General features: G+C 37.3%; 1 protein-coding gene and 1 non-coding gene across 2 annotated transcripts in view; both read left to right on the plus strand.

Moving 5' to 3' along the window:
* The window catches only part of YARS1 (tyrosyl-tRNA synthetase 1), a 52162-nt gene that overhangs the window by 16750 nt on the left and 8994 nt on the right, over positions 1–26418 (plus strand). Inside the window, 3 exon segments of the mRNA XM_037827830.1 lie at positions 12574–12703; positions 14438–14518; positions 25404–25496. Coding sequence (XP_037683758.1) covers positions 12574–12703; positions 14438–14518; positions 25404–25496 — 304 coding nt within the window.
* On the plus strand, positions 18016–18123 carry LOC119528273. Its single transcript, XR_005215593.1, has one exon. It is a non-coding gene; the product is annotated as a U6 spliceosomal RNA (small nuclear RNA).

The following is a 26418-nucleotide window of genomic DNA, read 5'->3' on the forward strand; positions in this document are numbered from 1 at the left end:
CTACATCCTTTCCAACACTTGTGTTTTCTTTTCTTTTCTTTTTTTTTTTTAAATAGTAGCCATTCTAGTGGGTGTGAAATGATTTCTCATGGAAGTTTTGGTTAGCATTTCCCTAATAGCTAGTGACATTGAGCATCTTTTCATGTGTGTTTTAGCTGTTTGTGTTTCCTCTTTGGAGAAATGTCTATTCAAGTCTTTTGCCCATTTTTTAATTGGATTCTTTGTCTTTTTATTGTTGAGTTGTAAGATTTCTTTATATATTCTGGGTATCAAACCCTTATTGGATATGTGGTTTCCAAATAGTTTCTCCCATTGAGTAGGTTGTCTTTTCACTTTCTTGACTGTTCTGGGTTGCTAATGTTTCCATTATACAAAATACCAGAAATGGATCGGCTTTTAAAATGGGGATTTATTAGGTTACAAAGTTACAGTTCTAAGGCTATAGAAGTGTCCAGACCAAGGCATCAACAAGATGATACGTTCACTGAAGAATGTCCAGTGGTGTCCAGAACACCTCTGTCAGCTGGGAAGTCACTTGGCTGGTGTCTGCTTGTCCTTTGTTCCTGGGTTGTGTTTCAAAATGGCTTTCTCCAAAATGTCTCTGGGCTTTTGTCTTCGCTCCTCTCTCTCAGCTCTTGTGCGTCCTTGCTTTCTCCCAGGCATTTCTCTCTAAGCATCTGGGGGTCCTCTCTTAGCCTCTCCAGGGCAAACTCTGGGCTTCATCTCCTAGCTTAGCATCTCCACACGTTCTGTCAGCATCTCCAAGCGTCTCCAAGTGTCAGAGTCTGTGTCAGCTCCTCAGCTTTCCTAAGAGGGTGGGGTCACATCTCCTTGGAAACAATGCAAAGGTCCCACCCACAGTTGGGTGAGTCACATCTCCATGGAAACACTCAATCAAAAATTTCCACCCAACAAGACTAGGTTAAAAGATCATGGCTCTCTTTGTTGCTCAGATGTGGCCCTCTCTCTCTACCTAAGCCAGCTTGAAAGGTGAAATCACTGCCCTCCTCCCTACGTGGGATCAGACACCCAGGGGAGTGAATCTCCCTGACAACGTGGAATATGACTCCCGGGGAGGAAGGTAGACCCAGCATCTTGGGATGGAGAACATCTTCTTGACCAAAAGGGGGATGTGAAAGGAAATGAAATAAGCTTCAGTGGCAGAGAGATTCCAAAGGAGCCGAGAGGTCACTCTGGTGGGCACTCTTATGCACAATTTAGACAACCCTTTTTAGTTCTAAAGAATTGGGGTAGCTGGTGGTAGATACCTGAAACTATCAAACTACAACCCAGAACCCGTGAATCTTGAAGACAATTGTATAAAAATGTAGCTTATGAGGGGTGACAATGGGATTGGAAAGCCATGTGGACCACACTCCCCTTTGTCTAGTTTGTGGATGGATGAGTAGAAAAATAGGGGAAGGAAACAAACAAATAAACAGACAAAGGTGCCCAGTGTTCTTTTTTACTTTAATTGCTCTTTTTCACTTTGATTATTATTCTTGTTATTTTTGTGTGTGTGCTAATGAAGGTGTCAGGGATTGATTTAGGTGATGAATGTACAACTATGTAATGGTACTGTGAACAATCGAATGTACAATTTGTTTTGTATGACTGAGTGGTATGTGAATATATCTCAATAAAATGAAGATTTAAAAAAAAAAAAAAAAAGCATGGCTCTCCTGGGGTCCACAACAGTCCCAAACCAACACATTGACAAAGTCCTTTAGTGCACAAATGTTTTTAATTGTGAGGAATTCCTACTTAACTATTTTTTCTTTGCTTATGCTTTGGGTATCAAGTCTAAGAAACCATTGCTTAACACAGGACTGAAGATGCTTCCCTACATTTTCTTCTAGGATTTTATAGCCCTGGTTCTTATATTTAGATCTTTGGTCTGTTTTGAATTAATTTTTGTATATGGTGTGAGATAGGGGTCCTCTTTCATTCTTTTGCATATGGATATCCAGTTCTCCCAAAACCAGTTGTTGAAGACTTTTCTTTCCCAATTGAGTAGATCTTGCAGCCTTGTCAAATATCAATTGGCCACAGGTGTGAGGTTCTATTTCTGAACTGTCAATTCAGTTACATTTGTCAATATATATATATCCCTATGCCAATACCATGCTGTTTCAACAACTGTAGCTTTGTAGTATTCTTTAAAGTCAGGAAGTTTAAGTCCCTCAACTTTGTTCTTTTTAAAGATGTTTTTGGCTATTCAGGGTCCCTCACCTTCCAATAAATTTGATAATTTGCTTTGACTTGATCATTGACTTTTCTATTTCTGTCAGGTAGGCTGTTGGAATTTTGATTGGGATTGCATTGAATCTGTAAATCAATTTAGGTAGAATTGACGTCTTAATGATGTTAGCTGTGGGTTTTTCATATATGCCTTTTATCGTGTTGAGGAAGTTTCCTTCTATTCCTATTTCTTCTTGGTGGATTGTCCCTTTTATTAATATATGGTGTCCTTCTTATAATAGCTTTTGACTTGAACTATTTTGTCATATTAATATAGCTATCCCAGCTCTTCTTTGGTTACTGTTTGTTGAAAGCCTTTCACTTTCAACCTATTTGTGTCTTTGGGTTCAAGGTGAGTCTCCTGTAAACGACATATAGTGGGCTCATGCCTCTTTCTCCATTCTGCAATCTGTGTCTTTTGATTCAGGAGTTTAATCTACTAACGTTCAGTGTTGTTCTGGTTTGCTAATGCTGCTGTTTTGCAAAACACCAGAAATGGATTGGCTTATATAAAGGGGGTTTATTTGGTTATAAAGTTACAGTCTTAAGGCCATAAAGTATCCAAGGTAAGGCATCAACAATAGGGTACCTTCACTGAAGGATGGCCACCGGCATCTGGAAAACCTCTGTTAGCTCAGAAGGCAGATGGCTGGCTTCCGCTTGCTCCCAGGTTGTGTTTCAAAATGGCATTCTCCAAAATGTTGCTCTTGGGGCATTTTGTCCTCTCTTAGCTGCAGCTCCTCTTCAGAATGTCAGTCTTACTTGTTCCTAGGTCCCTGTTTGTGAGCTCCTTTTATAAGACTCCAATGAACTAATCAAGACCCACCCTGAATGGGTGGGCCACATTTACACGGAAACATTCAGTCAAGAGGTCACACCCTAATCAAAGGTGTAACTCACAGTTGGGTGGGTCACATCTCCATGGAAACACTCAATCAGAAGTTTCTAACCTAATCAGCACTAATACATCTGCCCTCACAAGACTGCATTAAAGAATATGGCTTTTTCTGGGAACATAATATATACAAGCCAGCACAAGTGTTATTACTATAAAGGGAGTACTTGCTTCATCCATTTTGTCCTTTGGTTTTTGTATGTCATATCTTTTTTTTTTTTTTTTTTTTTTTTTTTTGTCTGACTGTATGTGCTGTTTTGGATGTATTATGTTCCCCAAAACACCGTGTTCTTTGATGCAATTTTCTGGGGCCAGATGTATTAGTGTTGATTAGGTTGGAATCCTTTAATTGAGTGTTTCTATGGAGATGTTAATCAACTGTGAGTGAAACATTTGATTGGATAATTTCCATGGAGATATGGACCCCACCCATTCAGGGTAGATCTTAATTAAATCACTGGAGTCCTGTTTAAGAAGCTCAGACAGAATGAGCTCCCTGCTGTAGCTTACAGAGACATTTTTAAGACAGCTGTTGAAAGCTGATGCTGACATTTTTGAGAACATCACTTTGAAATACAATCTGGGAGCAAAGGAAGAAGACACCAGCCACGTGCCTTCCCAGACAACAGAGGTGTTCCTGATGCCATTGGCCATTCTTTTGTGAAGTTACTCTGTTGTTACCACCTTAGCTTGGACACTTTTATGGCCTTAAGACTGTAACTTTGTAACCAAATAAACCACCTTTATAAAAGCCAATCCATTTCTGGTATTTTGTATGACAGCAGCATTAGCAAACTGAAACACTATGATTTCAATTGTCTGGTCTTCTAGTTCACTGATTCTTTCTTCTGCCTGTTCCAGTCTTCTGTTGTATGCTTCTAGTGTATTTTAATCTCTACTACTGTGTCTTTCATCCTCATAATTTCTGTTGTTTCTTTTTATACTTTCAGATTCTTACTTATGCTCAAAACATTGTCTTCTTAATATCCTTTATATCTTTATACATATTTTCCTTCATCTCCCTGAATTGATTTCGGAGATTTGTTTAAGCTTCTTTGATTAGTTGTTCCAAATTCTGTGTTTCCTCTGAGGTTTTAATTGTAGTTTTTTGCTGATGTTTAGGCATCCGATTATCTTGATCAGGTAACTCTGAAGGTCAGTTTCCCCCTCTTGTCTAGGGTTTTATTGTTGATCGGCTTTGTGTTAAGGCTCTTTTTTTTGACGCTTGGTCCAACTTATTCTGGATCTTTAAAATAGCCTGAGTTTAACTGATCAGATTTCCTTAGCTCCTCTTAATCTGATTCTTGCCCTGAATATAAGGTACAATTTTTTTAAGATAGCATTTTTTGTGTAATTGTTTCATCTCCAGGAGAAAGCTTTCTTTCCTCTTTTCCTTCTCTGGGAATCTTAATCTGTTCTGTTTGTTTTGTTCAGAATTTTCTCCCCACTCCTATGATTTGTTTAAATTCTCTCCCTCTCATGGGGCAAGGGGCTGGTCAGGGGGATTTCAGCTTGATCTGTAGGATTTTAATTTTTAGAATAATATATTCATGTGTTGGTTATGATATTTAAATAAATATAAAATGAAAAAAAATCCTCTCCCTCACTGAGTGCCCCTTTTTCCTTACACTTTTCAGTTCTGGAACCCTCCTGTCTTACAGCAGTTCAATTTAACTATGCATACCCCACCATTCCTTTTTTTCTCTGTGAGGCTCTACTGCCTTTGATTTCTTGACCATTAGGGTATCTCACCCCATGCGGATGGTGGGGAGGCAAATGGGATCAATCCAGAAAGGTGGGTCAGTCCAGAAAAGTGTTTTGCATTTAGATGGTCTGGCTGACAGTAACTGGATTGAATGAGTTCATCAGTTGGCAGCCTCCACAGTCCCTCTCTCTTGTTTTTTCTTTTTTCGTTCCTGGAGGCCCTTTTGTATACAGCACTCCTCTGTGGCTTTTGTTCTGCCCTTGGTCTCTGTGGACTTGAGTCCCTGTGCCTGGATATGCATGGGGTTCTAACTCACTGACCTAAGTTGCTATATCCCCGGAGGGAGGAAGGGATCCAGGCCACTGTTTCTGAGCAACTCCGAAGCTGTGCAGGACTAAGTGATGGGGAGGGAAGAAGATTGGCAGGTTGGAATGGAAGCTTCCTACCTGATACTTTTCTCTTTCTTTGATCTGGCATTTATTTATGGGGTCCTTCTGCAGTCTCTGCCATCCTCCAGGGTTCTAATCAAGTGGGATTTATCCTTATATCTCATGTCTTATATCGCCATGTTGATGACGTCACCTCTCCATTTTTTTTATTTTTTTTATTTTTTATTTTTTTATTTTGAAATAAATTCAAAGTTATAGGAACAGTTGCAAAAACAATACAAACCCCATACACAGAACTCCAGCATACCCTGACCCCCCTCCCCTGATACCCCAATCCACCAACTTTCACATGGTGTCACACCGCTATTTCTTTCCCTCCTTCCCTCCCTCCCTATCTATCATCCATCATCTGTTGCTCTGTCTTCTGAACATATGAGAGCTAGCTGCACACATCCTTGAACATACACTATAATTCACGTATACAATTCCCATGATGAAGAACATTCTTTTATGCAATCCCATTAAACGCAGCTAATAAGTAGTAGAGATTCAACATTGATACAAAGCTTACATTCTATATTTCATTTTTTTTTTTTTTCTTTTTTTTTCCCTTATGTCTCAACTGTGTCCCTTTGAGCCTCCTGTCCTCCATCATCAGATCCCATCCAGGGTCATCTTTGGCATTCAGTTGTCATCTATTTAGACTGTCTTTTTTTTTTTTTTCTCTCTGTCAATTGTGGAAACATATATACAGCCTAAATCTTTCCATTCCACCCTCTCCCTAGCATTCCATTAGTGGGATTAATCACATTTAGAATGTTGTAATGCTATCTCTTTTCCACCATCCATTACTAAAAATTTCCCTTCACCTCAAACAGCAACCCTACACTCATTTCTTAAGTCCCCATTGCCCCTTCCCCCATTTCTCTTAACCCATACTCTACTTTTCATCTCTATGTCCATATTCTCTGATAATTTCTTTGTGTTTACTGTGGGGCTTAAAATTAACCTCTTAAATCCATAACAATCTTGTTTTTCTTTGATTCCAACTTAAGTTCAATAGGACACATAAACTATGTTCCTATACTCCTCCATTCCCCCACCTTTATATAGTTCTTGTCTAAAATTACATATTTTACATTGAGTTCAAAACCACTGGTTTGTCATTAGAGTTTGTGTACTTTATATCATGTAGGAAGTAAATAGTGGAGTTACAATTCAAAGATTATTGACTTCTATTTGTTTTCCATTGTGTTTGGAGAATGTGCTTTGAATATATTCAATTTTTTTTTTTTTTTTTTTTAATTTATTGAGGTTTGTTTTATGTCCCAGCATATGGTCCATTCTGGAGAAAGACCCGTGATCACTAGTGAAAGATGAGTTTCCTGGTGATTTGGGATGTAAGGTTCTATATATTTCTGTTAAAATTCTCTATATCTCTTTCTCCTTTCTTTGTTTCTCTATCGGTAGGACTCCCTTTAGTATCTGAAGTAGGGCAGGTCTTTTATTGGCAAACTCTCTCAGCATTTGTCTGTCTGTGAAAAATTTAAGCTCTCCCTCAAATTTGAAGGAGAGCTTTGCTGGATAAAGTATTCTTGGTTGGAAATTTTTCTCTCTCAGAATTTTAAATATGTCATGCCACTGCCTTCTCGCCTCCATGATGGCCACTGAGTAGTCACAACTTAGTCTTATGTTGTTTCCTTTGTATGTTGTGAATTGCTTTTCTCTTGCTGCTTTCAGAACTTGCTCCTTCTCTTCAGTATTTGAGAGTCTGATCAGAATATGTCTCGGAGTGGGTTTATTTGGATTTATTCTATTTGGAGTTTGCTGGGCATTTTATGCTTTGTGTATTTATATTGTGTAGAAGGTTGGGGAAGTTTTCCCCAACAATTTCTTTGAATACTCTTTCTAGACCTTTACCCTTCTGGGACACCAGTGAGTCATAAGTTTGGATGTTTTATTTTATCTATCGTATCCCTGAGATCCATTTTGATTTTTTTTTTTTTCTCCATTCTTTCTTTTGTTCGTTCATTTTCTGTTCTGTGGACTTCTAGGACACTGAGTCGTTGTTCACCTTCCTCTAATCTTGTTTTATGAGTATCCAGAGTCTTTTTAATTTGGCTAACAGTTTATTTCCATGAGATCTTCTATTTTTTTATTTACTCTTGCAATGTCTTCTTTGTGCTCTTCTAGGGTCTTCTTTATGTCCCTTATATCCTATGCCATGGTCTTCTTCATGTCCTTTATATCCTTTGCCATGTTTTCATTCCTCGATTGTAGTTCTTTGATTAATTGTGCCAAGTACTGTGTCTCTTCTGAGATTTTGATTTGGGTGTTTGGAATTGGGTTCTCCATATCGTCTGGTTTTATCATATGCATTAAGATTTTTTTTTTTTTTTTCAAAAAAAAGAACCAGTCCGTCTCCAGACGCCAACCCCCGGCTTCCCCACATGGCAGCGTGGCTGTGGGTCTCCCAGCCGGCTTACTCACTCGTTTCAGAATGTGGACTCCCGGTTTCACCAAGTGTACAGCCCCTGTGGTTCTAGCAGACCTTGTCCAGCTGGTGCATCTCTGAAACCAGTATTGTGGGTCACTTTCTGGTTTTTATCTAGTATTTTTCACGGAGGTGTTTTTTTGCCCTGTCTCACCTAGCCACCATCTTAGGTTCTCCACCTCTCCTTCATTTTTGAAAGACAGTTTTGCCAAATAAAGAATTTTTGACTGGTAAATTTCTGTTTTCAGCACTTTAAGTATGTCATGCCACTGCCTTCTTGCCTCCATGGTTTCCAATGAGAAATCAGCACTTAATCTTATTGAGGCTCCCTTGTTTGTGACACATTGCTTCTCTTTTCTGGCTTTCAGAATTCTCTCTACCTTAGGCATTTGACAGTTTGATTATATAATATGCCACAGCATGGTTCTCTTTGGGTTTATCCTGTTTGGAGTTCATTGAGCATCTTGGGTGTGTAGATTCATGTCTTTTGTTAAATTTGGGAAGTTGTCAGCCATTATTTCCTTCAGTACTCTTCTCTGCTCCCTTCTCTCTTCTCTTTCTGGGACCCCCACAATGCGTATATTGGCACAGTTGATGGTGTCTCACAGGTTCCTCAAGCTATGTTCACTTTTGTTCATTCTTTTCTCTTTTTGCTCCTCAGACTAGATGATTTCAATTGCTTATCTTCAAATTCACTGATTCTTTCTTCTGTGAGCTCCAGTTTTCTCCAGACAATTTTTAATTTCCGTTACTGTGGTCTTCAGCTCTGTTTGTTTCCTTTTCATAATTCCCTTCTCTCTGTTGATATTTTCTTTGTGTTCCTCTATTGTTTTCCAGATTCTCTTTAGTTCTTTGTCCGTGTTTCCCTTTAGCCTTTTGAGCATATTTAGGACTATTTTTTAAAGTCTTTGTCTGTTATGTCCCAGGTCTGTTCCTCTTCATTGATGGTTTCTAATGATTTAATCTCCTTTGCCTGGGCCATCACTTCCTCTTTGTATGTTTCATGACCTTTAGTTGATAGCAGAACATTTTGACATTTTATCGTGTGACTGCTAGAACTGAGACTCTGAGGCGTAGAGGCCTTCCTGATCCTTTCTGCACATGCCTGTTATCTTGGGCATGCACATGTGGCCCTAGGAATTCCTCCATTTTACATGGTTGTGAATGTCCCCCCTCCCCAAGGAAACTGTTTCCTCAGGTACCGGGCCCTGCACTGTAAGTCCTACAGTCAGCAATCCCTTGCCCAGGGCAGCACGACTTGACTTCTTTCGCACAGCGTTCTGTAGGAGCATTCCATGAGCTGCCTTATACGCACAGGGCAAGTTCTGTGACAGCAGGTTCCTCAGGCCACCACCAGACAGATTGGGCCAGACATAAATGCTTCCAGTATGTGCACAAGGGTCACTCTGCTCCCTCCAGAACCGGGATCAGGGATTCAAACTGGGAGCGCTGGCTGGCTCTGACTGGGCTGATGAGGAGTAGGGGAGGGGCCAGCCAGGGTGTCAGAAGATCCTACCACTTTTTTTTTAAATTCAGTTTTATTGAGATATACTCACATACCATGCAGTCATATAAAGCGTACATTCAGTTGTTCACAGTACCATTATATAGTTGTGTATTCATCACCAAAATTAGTTTTTGAACATTTTCATTACCACACACACAAAAATAATAAGAATAAAAATTAAAGTGAAAAAGAACAATTAAGTAAAAAAGAACACTGGGTGCCTTTTTTTTTTTTTCTTTTCGCCCCCATTTTTCTACTCATCCATCCATACACTGGGCAAAGGGGAGTGTGGTCCATATGGCTTTCCCAATCATGTTGTCACCCTTCATAAGCTACAGTTTTATACAATCGTCTTCAAGATTTGAGAGTTCTGGGTTGTAGTTTAATAGTTTCAGATATTTACTGCTAGCTATTCCAATTCATTAGAACCTAAAAAGGGTTGTCTGTGTTGTGTTTAATCTACACTTTTTTTTTTAATTTTTAATTAAACTTTTAAGTAGTCTTTTTCTTGATTCAAAGCTCGCCCTGTTATGCAGTCCTTTAACTGTTTTCTGGAGCTTTTTTTTTGCCTGTTCTTGCTGGTTGTTCAAAGTTTCTGTGGGGGGATGAAGTCCTGAATCATCTCTTGCCACCATCTTAAACAGGGCAGGGCCCATTTTAACCATTTCTAAGTGTGCCATTCGGTGGCATTAACATTCACAATGTTGTATAACCATCACCACTATCTATTTCCAGAACTTTTTCATCATCCCTCACAAAAACCCTGTATTTATTAAGCAGTAGCTCTCTTTATCAAGCTTCAGTCCTATGGAGACTGGAGTATGTGCAAACCAAGAATTGAATCAAGCTGTTCACCATTTTTGCAGTGCTATATTCCTGATACTACCAAAAAAAGACATAAGCCCTAAAATGCTAAGAAATAATATCCATTAAAAAAGAGAAAGAAATTATAAAACAAAAAGAGGCAGAAATAAAACATGAACTTATAGAAATAAAAAAGAATCATTTAAAAATCTTGGAAATGAAAATTTCAGTCATTAAAATAAATAAATAAATAGATAAATAAGCAAACAACCTTTAAAAGATGGGATAAACTCTAAACCGGACACATCTGAAAAGAAAATTAGAGATTTGAAGCACAGTACTAAGAAATTCACCCAGAATTTAGCATAGAGAGTGGACCAAAAATGTGAGATTTGTTGAGATGTGGATAAGGACATTTGTTTCCTGCAGTCTGGCAGAAAAAGATTATGATATCAAAACCTGATGAGAACAGTGTGATAAAGGAAAATTATAGGCCAGCCAGACAAGGAAAATATTCATGCTTCAAATAATAAATCTTAATGAAAGATGCACAAGGTCTTTATGGATAAAATCAGAAAACTTTATCAACAGATATTAAAGACATAAATACATGGAGAGATATTCCTCATTCATAAATTGGAAGACGCAATATTATTAAGATAGCAATTCTCTCCAAATTGGTCTGTAGGGTAAATGCAATTTTCCATCAAAATCCTAATCGGGGTTTTTTTTTTTTTTTTTTTTTAATTGACAAGCTGATTTTAAATTTGTGGGAAAGGGCCCAAAATATCCAAGAAACTCCCGAAGAAGAAAAAGGTGGAAGGATTTGTCTTAAGAGATATAAAGAATTATTGTAAAGTTATAAATGGTTTTGCTCTGCGTTTCCTGATTACTAAGGAGGTTGAGCATCTTTTCATGTCTTTATTGGCCATTTGGGTTTCCTTTTCTATGAATTGCCTTTGTAAATATTTCTTACCTATTTTTCTATTTTTATTTTAGGAGTTCCTTGTATATTCTGGATACTAAATCCTTTGTCATTTATATATATGTAATTGACATAGGGTTAGATAATTAACGAATGGAACAGAATAGAGAGTTCTGAAATAGAGCCTCACAAATATGGAAACTTGATTTATGACAGAGACAGCATTGCAGACCAGTGGAGAAAGAAATAACTTTTTATGGGAAAAAAAGTAGTGCAGAGACAATTGGTTTATCCATATGAGGAAAAAGAAAAAGCTCCCTCAGTTCCAAGTGGAAGGAAAATGTAATTGTAAAGGCCAAATTATAAAACACTTAAAAGACAGTTTCTGAGGCTCTATGTATCATCTCAGTGGGGAAAATTAAACAGGATACTAAAAACATAAATCACAAGGAAAAGATTGGTGACTTCAACTACATTAAATTTAAGACCCTTGGCTCTCAAAAGCAGAATAAAGTATAAAGACAAGCCACAACTGAGAGAAGATATTTATAACACATATAATTGGCAAAGGATTAATATCCAGGATTATATTTTTAAAACTATAAAATTAGGTATTTTTGACAATGAGTTAACCTGGTAGAAAGACATTTCACTAAAGAAAAAAAACAAATAAACAAGTGACCAATAAGCATATGGAAAGATGTTCATATTCCTTGGTTATTATTAAAAGAAATGTAGATTAAAATCACAGAGAGGAACTGTTCCATGCTCACCAGACTGGCAAAAATTTTAAATAATGACAATGATAAGTAATAAAAATTGATAAAAATCACTTTGGGAAATAGTTTGGCATTCACCAGTAAAGTTCAAAAATGCAAATTCTCTATGATCCAGAGAGAATTGTACTCCTAGGCATATGTTGAGAAACTTGCATATGTATGCTAGGATACACAAACAATATTTACAACACATTGTTTAAAGATATTAAAGATATAAAATAACATAAAACTGGAGGGAAAAAAAAACAAAAAAAAGCCAGGATAGTCATTATTCTGGAGGAGTGGGAAGTAGAATAGGATTGGGGAAGGCACTCAGGGGCTTAAGAAGTAATCATTAATCTTTTTCCTTAAACTTGGTGATGTTCTCGATATTGTTCATTATTCCTTACATGTATTGAAGTGAAAGAAAAAAAAAAAAATACATGGAGGATAGATTGAGAAATTCTGACACTTACCTAATAGGCATCCCAGAAGAAGGGAATGGAGGTGAATGGCAGAGAAGTGGTATTTGAAGGAATGATAGCTGAAAGTTTTCCAGAAGTGAAGAAAAAGATTAATTTAAGCCATTTTTTATTTTTAAGGAAAAACATTAAAATAAGTGAGCGAGAGGATGGATCTCTCACATTTTAGCCCCCTGGCAGTACTCCGGTCGAAGATTCTAGGATTGGAGGAGTAAATTGGGAGTGACGCCCTACAGCCCTAGAAAAAAGAAAGTAAATCCTTACATGGCAACTTTTACCAGACAAAAGCAACATTAATGAGCTTTAGGATTGCCCTGGGAAACTGAGGCCTGGGTCCAGTCCTGCAGCTGTCCCTTTTTCCTTTCCTCTTCAGGGAGTACACGCTAGATGTATACAGGCTCTCCTCCTTGGTCACCCAGCATGACGCCAAGAAGGCAGGAGCGGAGGTGGTGAAGCAGGTGGAGCACCCTCTGCTGAGTGGTCTACTCTACCCCGAACTGCAGGTACGGAGGAGGGATGCTGTGGCCCCAGTGACCTTTGCTGCTCTAGCTACCAGACACAAACCTCCCTGTCGGTCCTTCAGATACTGGTCATTGCGCACATCTTCTTTAGGGTAAACATAATCCCTTAAGTGAAGAAAATAAATTTCAAAGTGATATGTGAAAATAAATTTCAGGACTTATCCTGTTTTCCATTAAACAAAACAGACACATCATCCTCCATATATGTGTGTGTATTTGTATGAGCAGACCAAGCTGTAAATACTGGGTTACCTCAGGGAGGTGGGATGAGAATGTGGGTGGACTTAACTCTTTCTTTCTTTACTTCTGTAATGTTTGACACATTATGATTAGTAGGGATTGCCTTAGTAATTAAAATGACAGTTATTCTACTAATATGAAGAAGAATTTAAGTTTAAAAGAAAATAAGGTTTTCTCATTACTTAAAAGTGATCTTTCCCAGGGTTGAACCTGGAGTCATTCTAGATCTGCACTAGAATCAGTTTGTGAGCTAATTCAATATGGTAGCCCCTATTCATAGTCCTATGTGGCTATTAAAATTAAATAAAATAAAACATTCAGTTCTTCAGTCACACTGACTACACTTCAAGTGCTCACTAGTGGCTAATATACTGAATAGCAAAGATATAGAACATGTTGATCATTGCAGAAAATTCTTTTAGATAATGCTGTTCTAGATTCTTCCTGCTTGCTCACCTTTCTCTTCCTCTCCCTCTGCTTCGTCCTCTTACCCCCACCCAATCATGCACCAAATTTTACCAGTTCTACCTCTTGAACATCACTTTAATTCATTCTTGCTCTGCACCTCCACTGCCTTGGTTCCTCATCATCTCTTACCTGGACTCTCGCACAGCCTTCCAACAGTTTTCCCAGTCTCCAACCCACAGGCCTGTGATCTTTCTACAGTGCTGGTCCTACTTATCCCCTCCCTAAAACCATTCACTGGCCAGGATAAAACCAGGCACCCTAGCATGATAGAATACTCTAACTTCATCACTCACCACTTTCCATTTCGCTTGAAGTCTGTGCTTGTGCAGACAAATCACTCATAGTTCCCCTAAATGCTTCACACCTCTGTACTGACTCACATTTCATTGCCTGTGCACAGTGAAAACATCTCTATGTTGTTCAGAACCCACAAACTGATTCTAGGAAGACTTCCCTAATACGCTTCTGATCATTTCTTCCTTTGTGTTAGCACTATTCCTTGTATGTACATCTAGATCAGTCCTTTTCCCACTGCATTTCAATTATCTGTTTATATGTCTCTCTCTCCAACTGGATAAGCAGGCTTCTTGAAGGCTGAGTCTGGGTCTGATTACGTGCCGTTTCTTCACCAGTTCAGTCTTGCCTTTTTTCTGAGCTCTTACACCTCTCACTTCTCTATGCCACTTACTTGGCCTTTGTCACAGGCTGCCTTATTCAGGGGAGTACCCTTAACATGCCTGTGGTTTGTCTCCCTCCTTCTTTCTAGTCCCTGCTGGGTTGTGAACTTCCTGAGGGCAGAGACTGTTCTTCCATTCGTTTCCCCCATGACTGTTGCTGCAGGCACTCCACAAATGTTTTTGCAGCTCTTGAGGCCAACAGGGAAGCTGAATGCCATTTATTTGCTTCCTGGCTCTACCTTCTGAAAAATCTAGTGATTATTGAAAGTTTCTCAGACCCATGTTGAAGAAATACAGTAGGCGTTTATGCGCATGTTTTTTCCTTCCACAGGCCTTGGATGAAGAGTATTTGAAAGTAGATGCCCAATTTGGAGGCATTGATCAGAGAAAGATTTTCACCTTTGCAGAAAAGGTTAGTGCCCTGTTTCCTGTCTGGTTTCATTTGAGCCTCAGAGGTGTGCAACCAAAGTTTATCCAACTATAACGTGCTAGTCTCACCAATCATAACCATATTGCCTTGTAGGTATTATTCACTTTGTTTTGTAGTTGAGAAAATTGAGTCTAGAAAGAGTAAAAAAGTTGTTCAATGTCACACTGCTTGTGACTGATCAGGAATTAGTACCCAGATCTGTCTGACTCCAAAGCCCTTGCTCTTGCTACCGTATCTGGCTGCCACCAGGACACTGCCTCAGGAGTTGCATTTGCTTCTTTCCTAGTAGCTCTGTTTCCAGGGAGAGGAACTGTCACTTGGAACTACTCCTTTCCACAACTTTTGGTCTGTATTGCCCTGGATCTTACATAAACTGTTCATCTCTGAGACGATGTTTAACAGGAAATCAGCACAAACCCGTAAACTAGAGTTAAGTTGAAAAGGGCTCTTAAGAATTGGGTGGTAATCAAGTACACAAATATATGCTGTATGGGAGACCCAGAAGGAGAAGAAAGAGAGAAAGGGGCAGGGTGAATATTCCAAGAAATAATGATAAAACTTTTCAATATGTCACTAGAAATTTAACACAAACAAAATATAGGAATGACCTACAATTTTAGGCTCTGTAAAAATTAGGTTATATCCTGTCTTTGCTCTGTCATGTTTGTTTTGATACTTTCTCTTGTTTGCAACGATACACTCAAAGCTGAGAGACCAGATTGTGTGTTTCCCATGCTTTTTTTCCCCGTTAAATGAATGCTAATTACTGCTCAGATGGTGCCTGTGCTATCCCTGCTCTCCGCCCAAAGGTGGGGGAAAAAAAAAAAATTAGGTGGTAGTTTTGAAAACATCTCAAAACCTCATTTTGGCAAAGGTGTGGAGAAAGCACAGTTAGTGGAAATATAAGTTGCTGGACAGTGATTTAACAACCCTAAAATTACCTGCCCTTTGATCTAATAAATCTACTTCTAGAAACTTGGCCTAAGTAAATAATTTTAAAATATACACGTAGATTCATGTACAAGAGTAGGTAACACATTGTCAGTTAAACCAAAAATCTGGAAATAAACTTGTATCCAGTGGCAAGGGATTGGTTAAAAATATTGTGATAACTCTTTACAATGAAATATTAAACAGTATAAAATACTGGGTTTGGGATATATTTAATGAATAGGGAAATGTTCACAATGTAATTTTTTGGATTAATCAAATATTACTTATTCCTTTTTATTCCTCTATTAACTTTTTACTTGAACCTCCTTTAATTATTCTAGCAGGAGGCAGCAAAGTGCAGCCCATAGCCTGTTTTTATATGACTCATGAGCTAAGAATGGTTTTTAAGTTTTTAAAGGGTTGTATAAAAACTACGGAATATGCAACCAAGACCATATGTGGCTTACAAAGCCTAAAATATTTACTATCTGGCTCTGTACAGAACAGGTTCCCCCCCCCCCCCCGCCCTAGAGTTTACAACATCTCTCCTTGAAATTTATTACAGTTCAAGTTAGATTTTTTTACCACTTCCCAAGCAATGCAGGAACCTTTCAGCGATTCTACTCTATTTAACTCCTTCCTGCCCTTTTGTGCTATTGTTGTCATATATTTTATTTTTACGCATATTATAAATCCCAAAACACATTATTATAATTGTTTTTTAAAACCTTTTCTTACGTATTTATCCCTATTTACCTTTTCAGTATTCTCTCTTTTTTTTCCAGCTTTTTATTTGGAAATCATTTCAAGCTTACAGGACAGTTGCTTGACTCCTCCCTCCCTCTAACACACCCTCCAACCAGATACCTAGATCCACCAATTTAAAAATTTTTAGCTACATTTACTATGCCATTCTAACCATCCATCCACCTATCCATTCATCCATCCATCCATGTACCTCTTTCTACCTGTTTATCTATTTTCTAAACATTTGTGAACAGGTTGTATAATTCATGCTCCTTGAATACTTAATATTTCCATGTATAGTTCCTAAGAACAAAGATATTCACTCATATAACCAGCTTAAGTACAGTTACCAAGTTCAAGAAATTTAACATTGATGTGAAGCTTACAGTCTACATGCCAATTTTTTCATATGTTCCAATAATGTCCTTTTGGGCATTTTCTCCTCTGTTGTATCCAAGGATCATGTATTATGTTTAATTGTTGCTGTTTTTTTTTTTTTTTTATTAATTAAGGAAATATATATATGTCATAACATTTCCCATCTCAACCACTCCCAAGCATACAGTTAATCAGTAGGATTAATCACATTCAAAATTTGTGCTACCCTCACCACTATCCATTAGCAGAACTTTCCCATCACCCCAAACAGAACCTCTGCATCCCTTATGCATTAACCTCCCCATTCCCCCTTATCCCACCCTTGGTAACCTGTATTCTTCTCTATGAATTTGCATATTCTAGTTATTTCATATAAGTGAAATAGTAAGCTATCTGACCCTTTGTGTCTCAGTTATTGCACTCAACATGATGTCTTCAAGGTTCATCCATGCCGTAGCGTGTATCAGAACTTCATTCCTTTTTATGGCTAAATAATATTCCATTGTATGTATTAATATTTGATTATCTAGTCATCCTTTGATGGATACTTGGGTTGTTTCCACCTTTTGGCTATTGTGAATAATGCTGCTATGAACATTGGTGTACAAATATCTGAGCACCTGCTCTCAGTTCTTTTGGGTATATACCTAAAAGTGGGATTGCTGGGTCGTATGGTAGTTCTGTGTTTAATTTTCTAAGGAACTGCCAAACTGTTTTCCACAGCACCTACACCATTTTACATTCCCACCAACAATGTATTAAGGTCCTATTTCTCCATATCCTCACCAATACTTGCTTTTTGCCACTTTTTAAATAACAACCATTTTAGTAGGTATAAGGTGGTTTCTCATTTGGTTTTGATTTGCATTTTCCTAATGGCTAAAGAAAAGCATGTCTTCATGTGCTTATTGGCCATTTGTATATCTTTTTGGAGAAGTGTCTATTCAAGTTCTTTGTCCATTTTTTAATCAGGTTGTTTGTCTTTTTGTTGTTGAGTTATAGGATTTCTTTATATATTTGGATTTTAAACCCTTATCAGATATGTGATTTCCAAATATTTTCTCCCATACTGTTGGCTCTCTTCACTTTCTTGATAATTTCCTTTGACATTTTAATCTCAATGAAGTCCAGTTGGTCTATTTTTTCTTCTGTTGCTTGTGCTTTTGGTATAAAGTCTTAAGAATCCATTGCCTAAAACAAGATCATGAAGTATTTCCCTCTGTTTCCTTCTAGCAGTTTTATAGTTTTAGCTCTATATTTAGGGAGTTGATCCATTTTGCACTAACTTTTGTATGTGGTGTGAGGCTGTAGTCCACTTTCATTCTTTTGCATGTGGATATCCAGTATTCCTAGCACCATTTGTTTAAAAGACTGTTCTTTCCCAGTTGAGTGGACATAGCACCCTTGTCAAAAATCAGTTAGTGCTCACTTCAGCAGCACATATACTAAAATTGAAATGCTACAGAGAAGATTTAACATGGTCCCTGCACAAAGATGACACACAAATTCATGGAACTTTCCATGTTTTTATGCGTGATTTTTCTATAAACCCACAGCTTCTCTAATAAAAATAAATTAATTAAATAAATGGGAAAAAATCAATTAGCCATAGATGGGTGGGTTTATTTCTGCATTCTTAGTTCTATTCCATTGGTCCATGTTTGTCCTTTTTGCATTACTACACTGTTTTGATTACTGTAGTCTCATAATAAGTTTTTAAATCGGGAAGTATGGTTTTTGGCTATTTGGTATCCCTTGCCCTTCCATATGAATTTGAGATTAGCTCTTCCATTTCTGTGAAAAAGGTTGTTTGAATTTTGATTGGGATTGTGTTATGTGTAAATTGCTTTGAGTAGTATTGGTATCTTCAAGATATTAAGTCTTCTAATCCATGGCCACAGAAGATCTTTCCATTTATTTAGGTCTTCTTTAATTTATTTCAGCAACAATCTCTAGTTTTCCACATACAAGCCCTTTACATTCTTTGTTACATTTATTTGTAGATATTTTATTCTTTTAGTTGCTATTGTAAATGGAATTGTTTTCTTGATTTCCATTTCAGATTGTTCCTTGCTGGTGTACAGAAACACCACTGATTTTTGCATATTTATCTTGTACCCCACTACTTTGCTGAATTTTTTTATTAGCTCTAGTAGCTTTCCAGTAGATTCTATAGGACTATCTTTATATAAGATCATGTCATCTGCCAATAGGGAAAGTTTTGCTTCTTCCTTTTCAGTTTGGATGCCTTTTATTTCTTTTTTTTGTCTAATTACTGTGGCTAGCACATCTAGTACAGTGTTGAATAGCAGTGGTGATTGGGGCATCCCTGTTTTGTTCCTGATCTCAGGGGGCAAGTTTTTAGCCTTTTACTATTGAATATGATGTTAGCTGTGGGGTTTTCATATGTACCCTTTACCATGTTGGGAAAATTCAGTTCCCTACTATTTCTAGTTTTCTGAGTGTTTTTATGAAGAAAGGGTGCTGGATTTTGTCAAATGCTTTTTCTGCATCGATTGAGATGATCATGTTTTGTTTTTTTTATTCTATTTATATGATGTATTACATTGATGGATTTTCTTGTGTTGAACCACCCTTACATTCTGGGATAAATCCCACCGGATCATGGTGTATGGTCCTTTTAGTGTACAGTTGGATTTGGTTTGCTAGTATTTTGTTGAGAATTTTTACATCTATATTCACAAGGGATATTGGTCTGTAATTTTCTTTTCTTTTGATATCTTTCTCTGGTTTTGGTATTAGGGTGATACTGGCCTCATAGAATGAATTAGGATAGCTTTTCTCCTCTTCATTTTTTTGGAAGAGTTTGAGAAGGACTGGTGTTGAATCCTCTTTGAATGTTAGGTAAAATTCACCAGAGAAGCCAGCTGGTCCTGGACTTTTCTTGTTGGAAAGTTTTTTTTTCCCTTATATTTTTAGATTTTATTATATTAGTACCAGCTTATGAACACCCCATATCAATATACAAATACACAAATTTATATAATAAAATATTATATTGTATTTTAAGTATTTGTATGACAAGAACTATCTTTTATATTATTTCTAGAATGTCTAATGCATAATATATAACTAGTAAATAATGTATCTATTTATTAAGTTAGGTTATCTACTAAAACTCAATAATTGAGTTAACTACTAAATAAATTCATACACATCATGCATACAGTAATTGAAAATCCCAAACTTGAAGATTGGTTTTCATATTTCATCATTTTATTCCTGTTAGTTCCTAAGATTCCTTTTTATTTAACAAAATTAAAATACACCATTCAAATTTATGATAAAGTGTATGGTATTTCATAAAGTCTATGTTATTTATACCCCCTTTTTTTCTTTTTAATGCAATTTGATTGAGATATATTCACATACTATACAATCCATCCAAAGTATACAGTCAGTGGTTCACAGTATCATCACATAGTTGTGCATTCATCACCACAATCAATTTTAGAACATTTTCATTATTCCAGGAAAAAAAAGAAAGAAAGAAAGAGAAAACCCAAAACATACCATGCCCCTTATCCCCCCCATCATTGATCCCTAGCATTGGTGTGGTACATTTCTTACTGTTGATGAAGGAATATTAAGATATTACTGTTAACTATAGTCCATAGTTTGCAATAGGTGCGTTTTTCCCCATCGACCACTATTATTAACTCCTTGTAATAGTTATATACATTTGTTCTAGTTCATGGAGGAAATTTTTTGTATTTGTCCTGTTAATCACAGTCATTGTCCACCACAAGATTTACTGAGTCATACAATCCCAATATTTACACCCTTTTAAAACGATGTTGATAAACTGTTTACAAGGGACACGTATTCAAAACAGAAATTAGAGCAACTGTTAACAATATTTATGGTATTTCTATAAAATTGGCCCTTTCATCTCACTGAAAAACTTTCTCATTACAGTTTATCGCTGGACTTGCTTTCCTACAGCTGCAAACTCACTGAGTAATCAGCTTATTCTCTTTAAGTTGTTTTCTGAACCTCTTGGCGAATGTCAGAAACTAGAAATAGAAGTTTTTGAAACTGTAGGTTGGGACATTTCCAATAGCTAATGGTGCTCCTGTGTTGTGGACCAGCTGGTCTCTTTTTATGAACAATTTTGCTGCCATTTCCATCAAAGGGCTCATTGGTCTAAGTATCAAATCTTGAGTCATATTAAGCACTCCTGAACTGAACGTTTAAAGACCTATGAGACTGATTTAATCGTTTGTCTCTACGTTTTTACTGAAAAGAGAGAAGTTGAGTTTTATTGGCTTTTCAATTGTCTTTTAAAACAAACAGCAATGAGATTAACCTTACAATTTTTGGTGACACATGTTGAGGATGGTAACACCCCTTCCTCAATTATCTCTTCCCTATTTGTATCACAAGTTTTTACTGGGTTTTTTAATTAGATTAGTTGTAAGTTTACAGAAAATTCTTGCAGAAAGTACCTAGTTCCAATATACCCCCCATCACACACACAGTTTTCCCTGTTACTAACATTTTTGCATTGCTGGGTATCTTCATTACAGTTGATGAAACAATATTATAATTATGCTGTTAACTTTAGCCCAGTTTACGTTAGGGTTCACTCTTTGTGTTGTACAGTTCTATGCAGTTTGTGTGTGTGGTAACTTACATACAACCTCAAAACTCCCTTCTTATCCTTTTCACATATACAATTCAGTGGTGTTAATTATATTCATGAAATTGTGCCTCCATCACCATCATCCATTGCCAGAAAAGAAACTCTGGACCAATTAAACAGTAACTCCTCATTCTCCTCCCCCACCCACCTCCTGGTAACCTGTATTCTTTTTCTGACTTTCCAAATTTGCATATTCTACTTATTTCGTATAAGTGAAATCATAGTTTTTGTCCTTTTAGGTCTGGCTTATTCCACTTAAAATGGTATCTCCAAGGTTCATCCATGTTGTAGAATGCATCAAAACTGTATTCCTTTTTACAGCCAAATAATATTCCATTATATGTATACACCACATTTTGTTTTTCCATTCATCTGCTGATGGATACTTGGGTTGCTTCCACCTTTTGTCAGTGTTGAAAAATAACGCTATGAACATTGGTATGCAAAATCTGTTTTGAGTCTCTGCTTTTAATTATTTTGGGTATATACCTAGAAGTGGGATTTCCAGATCATGTGGTAATTACATACTTAACTTTCTAAGGAACCACCAAACTTTTCCACAGTGGCTACCCCATTTCACATCCCCACCAATGAGTGCCCCTATTTCTCCACATCTTCCCAAATTATTTCCCATTTTCTTAATCACAGCCATTCTAGTGGGTATAAGATGGCATCTCATTATGGTTTTGACTTGCATTTCCCTGATGGCTAATGATGTTGAGGATCTTTTCATGTATTTATTAGCAATTTGTATATATTCTTTGGAGAAATGTCTATTCAAGTCTTTCCCATTTCTTATTTGGGTTGTTTATCTTTTTGTTGTTGAGTTCTGGGAGTTCTTTATGTATTCTGGATACTTAAACCCATATCAGATATATGGTTTCCAAATATTTTCTTTCATTCTGTAGGTTGTCTTTTTACTTTCCTGTTAGTTCCTTTGATGCACAAACGTTTTTGATTTTGATGAGGTCCAATTTATTTTTTTTCTTTTGTTGCTCATGCTTTTGGTGTAAAGTCTAAGAAGCTGTTGCCTAACACAAGACCCTAAAGATGTTTCCCTGTGTTTTCTTTTAAGAGTTTTATAGTTTTAGTTCTTACATTTGGGTCTTTGATCCATTTTGAGTTCATTTTTGTGAGAGAGAACATATGGCTATCCAGTTCTTTTTGAGGGTTTTTGATTACTGATTCAATCTCTTTACTTGTTATTGGTCTGTTGAGATTTTCTGTTTTTGAATGAGTTTACGTAATTCATATGTCTAGTAATTTGTCCATTTCATCTAGGTTATCTTAATATCTTGGCATACAGTTCTTTTCCATAGAATTGTCTTATAATCTTATATATTTCTATAAGGTCAGTAGGAACGCCTTCCCCTTTCACTTCTGATTTTAGTTATTTTCATCCTTTCTCTTTTTTTCTTTGTGAGTCTAACTAAAGGTATGTCTATTTTACTGACCTTTTCAAAGAACCAACTTTCATTGATTCTCTTGTTTTTCTATTCACCATTTCATTTATCTCTGCTCTGATCTTCATTATATCCTTCCTTTTATTAACTTTGGTTTTAGTTTGCTCTTTTTTTCCTAGTTCCTCTGGGTGTGAGTTTAGGTCCCTGATATGAGATCTTTCTTTTTTAATGTAAGCAGTTAGAGCTATAAATTTCCCTCTGAGCACTTCCTTTGCTATATTCCATAAGTTTTGGTATACCGTGTTTTCATTTCCTTTCAGCTTCCAGAGTCTAGCTGTCCTGACAGTGAGTTTAGAGAACAGCTGAAGGCAAAAGCATGGGGTCCCCCCCTAGTCTTTTCTGAGCATGAGTCTTATCCCAGGCACACATGCATGATCCTAGGAATTTCCCTGTTTACATGGATCCAAATGTCCCTTTTCCCTCAGGAAACAGTTTCCTCACAGTCACAGGTACAACACAATCCTGTGTCCCCGGCAGCTGCAACTTGACTGTTCTCCTACAGCGTTCTATAGAGAGCTTTAGAGCCACCTCTGCACACAGACTAAGTTCTGGAATGGCAAGCCTGCGATGAGCATCTTGGTTCAGTCTTTCAGGCTGCCACCATACAGACTGACTTGCACCCTAATATGTGCACAGTGGTTTTACTCTACTCTCCAGAACTGCCAGCAGGGACCCACATTGGGAGCATGTGCCAGCTCCATGCTGAGCCAGTAAGGGGGTGGGTGATAGGCCAGCAAGGGCACACAAGATTTCTCCACCATTTTTAAGTGGGCTTTTTCTTGATTTGCTGGTCTCCCTGTTACTGTAACTCTTTTCACTATTTTCTGGAACTTTGAGAAAGATGTTTCTGCCACTTCTTGCTTGTTGCTTGAAACTTCTAGAGGAGGATAGAGCCCTGGAGCATCTCACTCTGCCATCTTGGTGATGTCATCCACCTTCAATACTCTCAATTACTTCCTGCAGTTCTTATACATCTATGATACCATTTGTCTGAGAATATCTTTCTTTTGATGTCCCTGGGTATAAAATTCTAGGTTTGCAGTTCTTTTTCTTTTAGTACCTTTAAAGAGTCATTCCATTGCTTCCTGGCTTTCATACTCTCCATTGAAATGTTACCTGTAAATATTATTATTTCTCCTTTGAAGATAATATATCTTTTCTCTGGCTACTTTTTTTGTCTTTGATTTTCCGCAATTTGACTATGATGTTTCCAGCTGTAGTCATCTTTGAATTTATCCTGCTTGGGTTTTGCTGAGCTTCTTCAATCTGTGGGTTGATATTTTCATAGAATTTGGAAAATTCTCAGCCATTGTTTATTCTGATAATGCTTCTGCCCTATTCTCTCTCTCTCTTACCTCTCTTGGGACTCCAGTTACACATAGCTTGTCTCTTTTGATCATGTCCTACGTATCTCTCATATTCTGTTCTATTATTTTCCTTTCTTTGTTCCTTCTGTGGTTTATTTTGAATATTTTCTATTGACCTGTCTTAAAGCTCACTAATCCTGTCTTCTTTTAAACCCATCCAATATTGTACTGTGTTATTTTAGACTTCCACTTGACTTGTTTTATATTCCAATTCTCTTTTGTAATTCTCTGTCTTTTATCCATCTTGTCCATCTTTTCCCCTATTTTCTTTAACATGCTTGGACATCCTGGTCTATTCACTCCAATATTTGGGTACAGTCTGGGTCTGCTTCTGTTTTCTCTTGTTTATTATTCACCTTTTTCTGCTTCACATTTCTAGGACTTTCTCACTGTTTCAGATACATTACAGGTATATCATAGAGGTCCTGGATTGTGTTATCTTACTTTAAAGAGTGCTAGATTTTGTTCTGTGAACAAATTACTGACTGATCACAGTGATCCCGTCAGAGATTGTTTCAAGGCTTTGTTAGAACAAGTTTATTTCAATTTTGCCCTTATTCCTGCAGTGTGATCCTTATTCTGGAGTCTTAAACTGAAATCTCAGCCCATTCAAAGGCCTCTCAACTTTAAATGTAAACTTCAACCTCTGTCTCCCTAGCTCTGTGCTGCCTATAAAATCTCTGTTCACGTGACCAGCCTCCTCAAGCCTATTCCCTGCTGGGCCTCCTATAGTTTCACTGTGTGCATATACAGTTTATGAGTCAGCTAAGAAACCAAGGGAAATTTTGATACAGATTGGCATGAGGGGAGGTGCTCCCTTCTCTCTAGAACCCTTCCCAAATCCCAGCCTCCCAGCTGAACCCCAGTCTCTGTTTCCTTTGCTTAGTGACACTACCACTCTCTGCTTGGTCTCTTTTTTTAAGTACCTGGTGTGAAAAAAATGCCCAGAAGAAGAAAGCCAGAATAAATGCAGGGCCATCTTTGCTTCCCTTCTCTCAAGATTTGTAGCCCTACACTGATTGCTATCCAGTGCCTGCAAAGCGTTGTTTTAAAATTTTGTTCAGCTTTTATAGTTGTTTATGGTGGGAAGGTAAGTCAAATAGCCTCACAATGTAGTACTAATAGAAAAACATTTGGGGAAAAAAACCTTTGTTTCTATTATGATCACCATTGAATAGTAAATATATTCAGTAGAAGAAAAGATTGAACTATTAAGTTGCTGGCCAAGTAAGATGGGATCAAGGCACCAAGGAGGAATTTATATTAATACCTGCTTTTGTATGTTTCTTTATGACCCTGTCCCCCCTCCCTAGTACCTCCCTGCACTGGGCTACTCCAAAAGGGTCCATATGATGAATCCGATGGTCCCAGGATTAACTGGAGGCAAAATGAGCTCTTCAGAAGAGGTAGGTTGTTAACTCTGACTTTGAGTTTAGAAATCTTGAGCAAGAGATGGAGAGATTGTGAACTCAAAAGGAAAGTGACCTGGCTAACTAGAATTCTCTAATATTTGAGTTACAAGTGACCTTTTGTCATAGACCTAATTCAGTGGTTCTTGAATATTGAGGGATCCAGAAATAGTCCTGATAAGATCAGTTCATAATTTTAACAGTTTTTACTGCAACTGATAAAAAGCACAAGCAAAAGTAATTTCTTATTCATAGAACTGTGATAAAATCCAGCCTTATTAGTGAGAAGGCTGTGGTTGCTTCACCAGTTAGCATCTTGATTTTTAGAGTTATGTTCAGTACAACTAATATTTATAAGTATGCTGTCTTTTAACATTTAAAAATTCTTCTTAGGGAAAGTACACTCCTGTTCTGATCATTAGGGGCAAAGAGTACAGGGATTAGTGGAACTCAAAGAAATATTAAACGTTGAGTTTGGGGTTCCCAAACATGGCTGATCTTCCGAATCACTTAGGGAACTAAACAAACAAACAAACGAAAGAGTTGACTGGACTCTGTCCTTAGAGATTCTCATTCAGTGGTTCTAGGGAGGAACTTAGGAATCTGAGCTTTCTTTCAAAGCCTACAGGTAATTCTGATTTAAGTCACATAAGGGCATTGATCTAGATCTTTTGTCCAGCTTCTTGATCTCTGCCTGATCAGAGATTGGGAAATATGTGTGTGGATACATTTATCATATTTTTAAAGGAATATACTCATTCCTTTCTGTATAGGTTCTTCCTCTGACAAAGTATCTTATCACTCATCCTATTTGGTGACATTTGACATATCTTAACCCTGGAAATCGGTTCTGGGAGCAGTTCCCAAACATGACTGTGCACTAAGAATCACTTGGAGAACTTTTAAAAACTACGAATTC

The sequence above is a fragment of the Choloepus didactylus genome, chromosome 2 (assembly GCF_015220235.1).
Source record: "Choloepus didactylus isolate mChoDid1 chromosome 2, mChoDid1.pri, whole genome shotgun sequence".
In the NCBI taxonomy this organism is placed as follows: domain Eukaryota; kingdom Metazoa; phylum Chordata; class Mammalia; order Pilosa; family Megalonychidae; genus Choloepus; species Choloepus didactylus.